Source organism: Panthera leo, chromosome C1, assembly GCF_018350215.1.
Source record: "Panthera leo isolate Ple1 chromosome C1, P.leo_Ple1_pat1.1, whole genome shotgun sequence".
Lineage (NCBI taxonomy): Eukaryota > Metazoa > Chordata > Mammalia > Carnivora > Felidae > Panthera > Panthera leo.
This window is the reverse complement of record NC_056686.1, coordinates 40037876-40050175: the sequence shown is the minus strand read 5'-3', so window position 1 is coordinate 40050175 and position 12300 is coordinate 40037876. Positions and strand designations below refer to the sequence as shown.

Sequence of the window (12300 nt, the reverse complement as noted above, 5' to 3'; positions counted from 1 at the left end):
ATACTGTAGCTACAACTATAATAGCAAAAGCAAGTCCTATATAACAGCTTCTTACAGCTTTATATAATTTGAAAGCATAAGGCCAAAGCACAGTTTACTAAAAGCATCTCTGCAGGGCCCAAATAATATATTTTTTGGTGGTCCAGCTTAAAGGACAGATTTTATAGTTACTAGAGAAATGTATGAGCTACATATTCTTTAAGAAATCTTTCCTAAATATTGAATTTTGCCACCAAGTTTTTGGTTAGTAGAAAAGGTTTCAGCTAAGATTTTTGACTCTCAGGTCTTTTAGTCAGTCAGTATTCAGCAAATATTTGTTAATCTCCTTTGTGCAAATCACTAAATCGGGTGCTGCGGCATGTATGAGACCTAGCCCCTGCCCTCAGGGAGCTCACTAATACAGGAGGGTAGATGAATACAAAATAATTATAGGAAAAGATACTATACATTATAAAAATCATTAAAATAGCACAGAGTATTAAAAATATTTAGAAGAGGATGATTTCTGACAAGGAAAGCAATAAAAAAGATTTCACAGAGGGAACATGGCTTTATGGTTAAAGATGAAGTGGAGGAGCATTTTGGATGGAGTCATGAATAGGTGGATGGTGAATGTATGGGAAAGGGTAGGGCATGGGCTAGGTAATATGAATAAAGAGAGAAAGACACAGGGCTTCTTCAGGGAACAGTAAATGGACAAATTTAGAACACTGTCTAATAATTAGATAAGGTTAAAAGAGCCAAGTTTTGGAGAATCATGGGTGAGAGAGAATAGGCACAAAGCTATTCCCTTTTGCTGCTGGTTAAGTTTTGCCTATCTGCCCAAAGCTGTTTTCTGGTTTTGGTGGGTTTTTTTGTTTTGTTTTGTTTTTGAGTTTATTTAAGTAATCTCTGTACCCAGCGTGGAGTTTGAACTCACAACTCTAAGATCAGGAGTTTCATGCTCTACTGACTGAGTCAGCCAGGCGCCCCCAAAGTTGTTTTCTTTTACATCTTGGTGCCTACTCTAATCTTAAAAGACCATTAAATGAGAGAACAGAAGAACATGGAATTAGAAGCCTTGGTACTTCCCTTTAGTTTTCTGATCTGCTCTTTATAACCATCCTACAAAACTCACTTGAGTATCATTACCATCTTACAGATGAAGAAATCAGATCATAGCAGGATTAAAAAGCCCATTTTATTTACTTATTTATTTGTATTTCAGAAAGAGAGAGCATGAGCAGGGGAGAGGGGCAGGGTGGGGGGGAAGAGAGAATGAGAATCTTAGGCAGGCTGCACACTCAGCACAGATCCCAACACAGGGCTCGATCCCATGAACCATGAGATCATGACCTGAGCTGATCAAGAGTCAGATGCTCAACCAACTGAGCCACCCAGACACCCCTAAAAAGCCTATTTTAAAATTCTTAGCAAACATTTGCCTGGTAAAAGCAGAACCAGAGCTCCTACTGGTATACTTGCTACCTGTTATACTACATTGGAAGAATGAAAGTGGGAACATGAGTAGACTATTAAAGTCAAACTGTTCCTTATAATTTGTATTTTTATCTTATGTAAGTTGCTTCTTGTCCCACAAAAGTAACACCACTACATGAGCCACAAAGGTAATCATCCCTACTATCATCATCATCAGTAGCTATTAAGCAATTAATAAGTGCTAAACCCTGTGCTTAGCACTTTACAGACATGATCTTATTGAATCTCTATTAACAACTTAATAAGGTAGGTGCCAATACATGAATTCACCTTATTATAACTATAGAGATCACAATTTATTAGTTTCAATTTGAAGTATTCTGCCATTGTCTTCATGAACCATTAAAATAGACTAGAAATTCTAGTTTCACAGTATCCAATTACCAACCTACAGACTGTTCCTCATATCCCAAAAGCAGCCCAAAATTCATATATCTCAATTTTGGTCATGACTGTTTGCCTCGATTTACTTTATCCAGCAGTAAGACTATATTTGTTATAAGCAGTCAATACTCTCTAGATGGATGATTGGTTGCCAGAACAGAGAATGGTTGCAGAATTGGGTCAGACCAATTGTTCTCATATAGGATCCGTTCTGTTCCTTTGATCACATCAGTATCATGACTTTAAATACTGTCTGTACACTTGGCATCCAAATTTAAACTCCAGGTCCTCCCTTTCCCTAAACTCCAGACTTGAATATCTAATTACTAGCCCATCATCTCCACATAGATGTCTAATAACATCACAAACAATATATCTTAAGCGGAACAACTGATCTTATCCTCCCCACCCAAACTTACTCCTCCTGCAGTCTTCCCTATCTTAATAAGTGGAAAATCTTCTAGTTGTTTGAACCAAAAACCTTAGAATTATCCTTGACGTGTCTCTTTCATGCCGTATTTAATGAGCAAATCCTTTTGGCTTTACCTTCAAAATATATGCACAACTCCAATGCTACGTACCTATACCACCACTATCATTCTCATGCAAGCCACCATTATCTGTTACCTGGGTTACTTTAGTAACCTTCCAACTTGACTTGATGCCTCCATTTTTGCCTTCCCTATATGTCTTTTAATAAGTCCTTTTAAACACAATTGGTACATCATGTCACTTCAAGACCCAGATGGCTTCATATCTCAAAATACAAGTTCAATCTTTACAGTGATTCTAAGCGTATGCAGGATTTTTAAAAAAGAAATTGATAAAGTGATTCTAAAATTTCTATGAAAAGGCAATCGAACTGGAAAAGCCAAAACAATTTTGAAAAAGAAGAACAAACAAAGTTGGAAGATTGACTCTACCAGAGTTCAAGACAGCATATTCAAGACATTGTGGGAACTGGCAGAAGGATAGACCCACAGTTCAGTGAAACAGAATAGTCCAGAAATAGATTCACACATATGATCAATTGATTTTGACAAAGGTGCAAAGACAATTCAATGAGAAAAATAATAATCTTTTCAACAAATAATGCTGTGACAGTTGAGTATGCATATGCAAAAAAATGTAAAAACACCAAACAATAAAAAAAAAAAAAAAACCTCCCAGTCCATTTCTTGCATCATACACAAAAAACAAGTCATAGACCTAACACTGTTAAAGTCCTCAAAGAAAACATTGGAGAAAAATCTCATGATCTTGAGTTAAGCCAAGATTTCTTAGATCTGACACCAGAGGCACAATCCGTAAAATAACAAGTATCTAAATTATACCAAATCAAAATTAAGAACCTCTGCTGATCACAGGGCACCTTGGTGGCCCACTTGGTTAAGCATGTGACTCTTGATTGCGGCTCAGGTTGTGGTCTCCTGGTGCATGGTATCCAGCCTCTCATTGGACTTAGTGCTGACAATGTGGATGGAGCCTACTTGGGATTCTCTCTCTCTCTGCCCCCCCCCCCACCGCCACCACCCTGCACTCACTCTCTTGCTCTCTCCCTCAAAATAAATAAGCAAACATTAATTAAAAAAAAAAAAACTTACACCGTTCAAAAGACACTGTTGAAAAGATAAGCCACAGACTAAAAGAAAATCATATATCTACTGTCCAGAATGCATAATGAATTCTCAACATTCAATAATAAAATGGACAAAATATTTAAAGAGATACTTAACCTGGTGCCTGGGTGGCTCAGTTGGTTGAGCCTCCGACTTCAGCTCAGGTCATGATCTCATGGTCCATGAGTTCGAGCCCCGTGTCGGGCCCTGTGCTGACAGCTCAGAGCCTGGAGCCTGCTTCCGATTCTGTGTCTTCCTCTCTCTCTCTCTGCCCCTCCTCCGCTTATGCTTTGTCTCTGTCTCAAAAATAAATAAACATTAAAATAAAATAAAGATACACATACCATATGACCCAACAGTCAGACGCCTAGGTATTTACACAGGTGAAATACAAGTAACAGTAAAATTTATGTTCACAGAAAAATCTGTAGTTAATGTTTATAGTAGCTGTATTTTAGTCACCAAAAACTGGAAGTTAGCTAAGTGTCAACCAACTGAAGAAGGAGTAATCACACTGGTATATTTGATGGAATACCACTCAGCAATAAAAGAATGAACTACAATATAGTCAACAACATGAATGAATTTCAAATGCATTACACTGAATGAAGAAAGCCATTTATATGATATTTATGACTATATTTATGTAACATTCTAGAAAAGACAAAACTGGAGACAAAATAGAAGTTGCCAGGGACTAGGATTGGGGGAACTGTGTTGGGGGGGGGGGGGTTGGGGTGATAGAACTGTTCTTTATCTTGATTGATGATGATGGCTATATAAATATATGCATTTACCAAAACTCACAAAATTATACACTTAGAGGGACAGGTTTTTACTGTATATCAATTATACCCCAATTTTAAAATTAGGAAAAAAATTATTACATGGGCTACTCAAAGCCATGTATGACTTACTCACCCTTCTCCTTTGATTCCTCTCTAATCAACTCCATCCCCTTCTCCCCCTGATCTTTCTGTTCCTGCCACATTGGCTGCCTTGCTATTCTGCAGTCAGGCCAGGCGCCAGGGCTTGACAGTTACTGTGATTACTGCCTGTGATGCTTCTCTCTGACCTAAATGTCCATGTGACTCCCTCTCTCTTTTAGGCCTTTGCTTACTGGCCTACAGTTTTTACTTATTGAGGCTTACAGAGTTTACAGTTGTACCCCTCCCTCCTACCAGCCTCCCTGTACTCTCTCCATAGCATTCATCACTTTGTGACAAACTATACATTTTCTTATGTGTGTATTTGTTGTCTTTCTTCCACCCTACTAAAATATAGTTTCCACATAAGCAGAATTTTTTTCATCTATTTTGTTCACTGCTATTTTCCTATCATTTAGAACAATGCCTGGCATATAGAAGGTGCTCAGTAAGAATTTACGGAATTAATGACTGTTTGCTTTAGCCTATTTCAAACTCTGTTTCAGCTAGCTATAAACTGTTGTATATGTGAGTATGACGGGTACTCAGAAGCCCAGAAAATAATGTGCATATGCATGTATTTATGTATGCATGTTGTGTATGTAAATTAAGTCAGTCTTTGATTCCTACTGTAAGAGATTGGTATAAGAATATATTATTTTTCCTGTTTAAAAAATGTAAGTGCATAGAAACTGTCTTTTCTGGGTATCTATCTATAGTTCCTAATTTCACTTCAAAGAAGTCCCCATTTCTCATCCTTCAAATGTGAATGCTTTGAGTATTCATATTTTTTAGTCAAACAAAAAGTCCAAGATCAATTTATATTTCCAACTTATACTAGGTTTCCCTGTTTTGTTACAAACCTAAAATAATACAAATAAAAAATTATATTTGTTGAACAAATCAAATTGAAGTTTAACAATGGTGTTTACTATGACTGCTATTCAAGTGTAGGTGTCCTTTATGTCATTGTTTTACAACAGTGTTTACTTATATGAGGCCTTTGTTTTTAGCCAGTATATTTGAAACTTAGCTACTGATGTATGTTTGTTCTTTTTTGCCAGTAAAACTTGGGTATTCACATCCCAAGGTTGCCAACTTACCTAATATCTCTTCATTGTTTTCCACATTGGGACCACTGGTGTGGGATATCTGAGGTCTGTTTTCATTCTGGGGAAAAGCCCTGGAGACTAGGTGCATTGAGGAAGCAGATATTGTCTGCACAATGAGTGGGGTAATGAGCTACTGTTGTTTATTCTTCTGTAGTATAATTGGTTGAGTTCAGACAATAATGTAGCATCTGTTGTTATAGTGTGCAGGGAAATGTCAAAATAGAAGGCAAGCATACAGGTGGATTAAAGGGAAGAACAGGAGGAGAAACCAGGAAATATCACATTAAGTTCTGATTTAAAGTAGGTGCAGAGGCATTATAATAACGATAATGATAACAACAACAACAACTGTCATCTGTTGAGCACCGTATTACAGCGTGAGTTTCAATGCTAGGCACTTATTGAGTGCTGGCCATGTGTCAGCACTTGCTAGATGTTTTACAAACATTACTACATGTTATACAAAAAAAAATTGTGAGGAAGGTATTATTGGCCCTATTTATTATATGGGGTAACTGAAGTTCATAAAGACTGTTATATGCCTATGAGTCAAGATTTGAACCTCTGTCTGTCATACCCAAAGCCTGTTTCCTAACCATACATAGCATTTAATTGTTAAAGTTTTTTAAACTGCAGTGTTAGCAGTCAGGATAGTGATTAACTTTGAGAAAGATAATTTTCAGGAAGGGGCAAAAGGACTTTTGATGGCCAGTTATATGGGTATGTTCACTTTTTGAAAATTTATCAAGTTGTATACTGTTGCACACTATCTATATACATTGTACCTTTTCATAGCATATTTCAATAAAAAACTTTAAAATGACAGAACATATGGCTTTGAACAAAACATAAAGTTTTATACAGTATATCACTGATTAAAATTTTGTTTAAAAAAGATTTAAATATATATTTATATAAAACTATGCATGGAAAATTGATGGAGAGTGGGATGATGAAAAAGTTTTAGAAATAAATGGTGGTGATGGTAATACAACACGTAAATATACTTAATGCCACTAAATTATACACTTAAAACATGGTTTAAAAAATTAATGGTTTAAAAAATCAAATGGTAGCAGCGGCTATCTCTGGATGGTGAATCTGGAAATTAATTGTAATATTTTTCTTTTTCCAAAGGTTATATATTACTTTTATAATCAGGAAAAATATTTTTTTAACTCAAAGACATAGTTTTAAGTTTTTATTTTAATTCCAATTACTTAACACACAGTGTTATATTATTTTCAGATATACAATATAGTCATTCAGCAATTCCATGCATCACCTGGTGCTCATCACAAGTGTACTCCTTAATCCCCATCACCTGTTCAGCCCATCGCCCCACCTACCTCCCCTCTGGTAACCATCAGTTTGTTCTCTGTAATTAAGAGTCTGTTTCTTGGTGTGCCTCTTTCTCCCTCTCATTTTTTTCCATTCGCTCATTTGTTTCTTAAATTCCACATATGTGTGAAATCATATGGTATTTGTCTTTCTCTGACTGACTTATTCCACTTAGCATTATGCCATCTAGCTCCATCCATGTCATTGCAAATGGCAGGATTTCATTCTTTTTATGGCTGAATAATATTCCATTGTATATATACGCCAGATCTTCTTTATCCATTCATCAGTTGATGGACATGTATGCTGCTTCCATATCTTGGCTATTGTAAATAATGCTCCTGTATAAACATAGGGGTGCATGTATCCCTTTGAATTAGTGTTTTTGTATTCTTTGGGTAAATACCCAACAGTGCAATTGCTGGATTATAGGGTAGTGCTATTTTTAACTTTTTAGGAACCTCCATATTGTTTTGCAGGTGGCCACACCAGTTTGCATTCCCACTAACAGTGAAAGAGGGTTCCTTTTTTTCCACATCCTCGCCAACACCTGTTGTTTCTTATACTGTTGATTTTAGCCATTCTTGACCAGTGTGAGGTGATATCTCATTGTAGTTTTGATTTGCATTTCCCTGATGGCAAGTGGTGATGAACATCGGCCATCAAAGACATAGTTTTAAAGAATCACAGTGTTAGAAATAGTCAAATGATCCCATTTAACAGTTTAGAAAATATATATAACTCTAATCCACAGAGGTGGTTTATTCCTACAAGCAACTTTTGGGTAGCCCTAAAGGAACATGTATGTTGAAAATTAGTCTGGAAGTTGATGCCGGAGGGAGTCATACCTCAGAGAAAGGAGTGATGAGTTCTTGGTTACTAGGAGTAGAGCCCCTGAGATTCAGATTCTTTTAGCATTTATTTAGCACATGCTGTGTACTTATCACCATACTAAGTACTTTCGCATGTATCATTTCAGTTAACATGTTAGTTTATTCCTTCTCTTATCAAATACATATTGAGCATATATTTTGTGCTATATGCTACTCTTGCAATAAGCAGTAAGACATTTTCCATACTCTTAAGGAACTTGTAAGCTAGTGAGAAACCAGACATTAAACAAATAACTATGGTACAGTATGGAGAATGCTGTAATAGACATAGTACAACTGGAATTTAATTTTGATATACACAGGTTTATCTATTCATTGGGTTATTAATATATGACAATATTACTAAAATAACTTAATATTTGAAAATGTTCAGCTGAAACTGGTTGCTGATCAGAACACCAATATTAAGTAAATTCCCTCATGCTAGCCAAAGAAGGAAAGAAAGGAAAGGAGAAAAGGCAAGAGTAACTGGTTTAACTTCCTATTATTCTGATTTTTGAATTATATTTCTTATGTCTCCATTTCTGGGTTATCAGTTCCCCCATATAAAAAACAAGAATATAGGACTATTTAACCAGTGCAACCCAAGCAACCATTCACTAAAGCCTACTATGTATCCAACACCACACTAGGAACTTCACATATATCGTGTTTGTAATTCCCATCTTTTATTATCCCCTTTAAGGTAGATGGTATTATCCAATGCCTCAAGAAAGAAAATGACTTCAGAGTCATAGAGAAAAATAGCTTTCACTATACACTACAGAAATTCTTTTTTTTTTTTTTAATGTTTATTTATTTTTGACAGAGAGAGAGAGAGACAGAGCATGAGTAGGGGAGGGGAAGAGAGAGAGGGAGACCCAGAATTCAAAGCATACTCCAGGCTCTGAGCTGTCAGCATAGAGCCCGACTCGGGGCCTGAACTCACAGACTGCGAGATCATGACCTGAGCCGAAGTCAGACGCTCAACCGACTGAGCCACCCAGGCGCCCCTACGCTACAGAAATTCTTAATGTTTTTTTGAAAACCAGTATTAGAACCAACCAAATTATCCTGAATGACACAAAATTAGTTTCTTATCTATATTGGTGTCTGAACAAACTTTGTTTCTTTGCTGGTTATTTTAAACACATTTTTTCTTCCACCCTGTTTTCCCCACCCTCTATAAGTTAACATTTTTATGCGTTTCTTTTTATTTGTAGAAGCTTATTGATTTTCTCCAAAGAACCAGCTTATTTATTGGTTAACTATATATTTTTTTCTAATGCATTCCTGTATGCTTTAGCTTTATTATTATTTTCTTCTAAGCTTTTTTCCCACTTACTTTATTGGCTTTTTCCCCCTAGTGTTTCCCCCTAGTCTTTTTTTTTTTTTTTTAAGTAAGCTCTACACCCAACATGGGGCTTGAACTTACAAACCCCAAGATCAAGGGTTGCATGCCCTACCAACGGAGCTTATTTTTGTTCTTTCTTTTCTGATAATAGAAGAATTTTAAGGCTATGAATTTCCTCTGAGCACTGCCTTGGATGAGTCCCATTAATTCCAACATGATGGATTTCAACAATCATTGTTTTCTAGATATTCTGTATCTTTTATTTATAGTTCCCCTTTATTATTTATAGTTCAGTTCTGTGCTGACAATGTGGAGCCTGCTTAGGATTCTGTCTCTCTCCCCCTCTCTCTCTGCCCCTCCCCAGCTTGTGCTCACTCTCTCTCTTTCCCTCTATCAAATAAACTTTTATTAAAAAATGAAAATTGCTGTTGAGGATTTAGAGAATATAAATTTCAATTTCTCTCATTCATGTTACTTGGTTATAATAGTCACAGATAAATTGAAGGAATATTTTGTTTTTCTATTGATGACAAATTGGGAACATGGAAATGTCAAAGTAACCAGGCAAGAATATAAATATAAGGCTGAGCATACTAATGGCAGGCTTACTTATCAGATGCCTCCCGAGTACCAGAGACAAAAAGGTTTTAGTGAATTTCTGCCATAGATTCCTATATCAGAGACCTTCTAATTTCCTTCCAATGGAGTATCATGAATATGAAACAATGCAATACTGTAGGTTGTGAACCTGGAAACCTAGGTTCAGCCCAACTCTAGCCATCAGATCTCAACAGTTTACTCCATCTGTTTAAGTCTGTATTTTTACCTGTGAAGTAAAGAATTTTGGCCATCTCTAGGTCCAGAAATTGGAACTTGGCCAAGTCCCACAGCAAGTTAGTGACAAGGCTGAAAATAGGTCTACGGTCTTCTGCCTCCAATAAAGCTAACATTTGAATTTCTTTTCATTCCATTCCACTTTGTTTTTATTGTAGTAAAATATATACAACAGAAATTTGCCTTTGTAACCATTTCTAAGTGTACAATTCAGTGGCATTAATTATATTCACAATGTTGTGCAGCCATCACCACTATTTCCAAAGTTGTTCATCACCTCAAGTGAATCTTTCCAGTCCATTTTCATGTTTGTATAATATCTAGTATTCTACAAACTCTTCAGTCATTTTGACTTGGAAAATGTATGCTTTTCAAATATATTATTTACTTGTATGTCTTTTGTAAATGCTTCTAATAGCCTTAATTCATAACCTACAAAGGAGGCAATTTGGGTATTTGATACCCATGAGCCCTTCAGTAAAAAACAAATTACATTTCTTTTCTATGTGGTTACCTATCAATTTACTAATATGTCATTAAGGTGGGATTTCTTTTAATTAATTGCTTATTGGGCTAATATTAAGAAAATGAAAAATATGTGATTCTATTGTTCAAGCATCAGGCTTGGTTAATAAAGGGCAATAACTTTTTGATGAGTTTCTAGAAAGCAGCAGCTTCTTTCTAGTCTCTCCCTGCCCCACTCTCCACAGTCCTTTCTGTTACACACTTTGACACCTGATTTTTTCCCTCTTTAGGCCATTCGACTCTCCTTAGAGCAGGCCCTGCCTCCAGAGCCAAAGGAAGAAAATGCTGAACCTGTGAGCAAACTGCGGATCCGGACCCCCAGTGGCGAGTTCCTTGAGCGGCGGTTCCTGGCCAGCAATAAGCTCCAGATTGTCTTTGATTTTGTAGCTTCCAAAGGATTTCCATGGGGCGAGTTCAAGTTACTGAGTACCTTTCCAAGGAGAGACGTAAGTTCACATGCCTATTTTAGGAAATATGTCCAGTGGGAGATATCCCATCATTAGGGTTGGACAAAGTAGTCCAAGAAAAGTCCAATGGTACAGCCTACTACAAGACCACAAGCCTAGGAGTACTTTGTTGCACACACCATTCTCTTCTCAGCCTTTGGAGGAGGTATGTCTTCCCAAGCCAACAGACATGCCCCAGGAGCCTATGTGAGAAATTAGGTACTAAATCTTTCTTCCTTCCTAGCTATTTCCCCTATTCAAGCATCTGTATGCAGACTCAAGATCTTTCCCAAGATCTCATCTCTATATACCTCAGAGTAGATCTGAGAATTGTGTGCTTATCAGCTTAACAGTTTGATCAGCGTCAACGATTATAGGTTCACTAGAACAAGTCATGCTAAACCAAGAGTTTTTTGTGATTTGACAGTTTTTGCTATCCTGGAAAGTCACAGAGAATGACTTATACTCATTATGTATCTGTATTTCAGCAAAGTATTTGATAGTCTCTAATGTATTCTGGGGCAAAATAGAGAGATGTAACTCTATACTTAGGTAGTCTCATTGCTGACTAAATGGTGGTGTCCAGAAAGTGACACCTAGAGTAGACCAGGAAGTTCTATATTCAATCCTTTATTACTCACCATGCTTTTAAGACTTTATCAGATTTATAGATTATGAAAAACAAGATTTAAAAAAAAACCTTAAAATACTAAAACAATAGACAAAAATAAACCTATAGAAATTTTACAGAAATATTTAGAGATAGATTCCCACATTAGATTTAGAAAATTAATTACTCATGTTTGGGCTGGAAAGACCATGCCTTAGCAGAAGTTATTATTGAATTGAGCTGAATAAGCATTAATGTGTTGTGGCTGCTAACAAAATGCTAGATGCATTTTTAGAGGTATAATCCCAACAAGAAGATAATTTAATGGTCCTGTTCAGCTGTGTACAAAATAAACTCCCCCTAAAACAGTCCTTAGACTCCATGCTGAAGCCTGAAGAAAAAAGAGCATGTCTAGAGCAGAGCTGATCGGAAGATGAGGGAACTGGAAATCCTGTCATTTGAGGAACATTTCCTCTGGAGATGGAAAGGCTATGGGAGACATGATTGTTGTCTTCAGTTACTTGAAGGGCTGCCATGAAAAAGAGAGATCTTACTTTGTAAGGCTCCAAAGACGTTACTGGGACCAGTGATTTCAAAGTTACAGGAGATGAATTTGGCCCCATATAGGGAAGTATTTTCTAAGAAGGGAATATCTTGGGTCATGAAGTAGTGATTTTCCTGTCATTGGAGATAACCATGCACTACTGAATGATCCCTTTCCAGCATTACTGGACATACATGGGGAAGGATTCATTCCTGATGTTCCTACTTTAACTGGGATAGGGCTTAGACTAGCTT

General features: G+C 36.6%; 1 protein-coding gene across 4 annotated transcripts in view; it reads left to right on the top strand.

Moving 5' to 3' along the window:
* FAF1 (Fas associated factor 1) overlaps positions 1–12300 on the top strand; it is a 514293-nt gene that overhangs the window by 462126 nt on the left and 39867 nt on the right. For all 4 annotated transcript variants that reach the window (XM_042951186.1, XM_042951190.1, XM_042951187.1 and 1 more), the window contains one exon: positions 10677–10892. In XM_042951186.1, coding sequence (XP_042807120.1) covers positions 10677–10892 — 216 coding nt within the window. The remainder of the gene's footprint in view (positions 1–10676; positions 10893–12300) is intronic.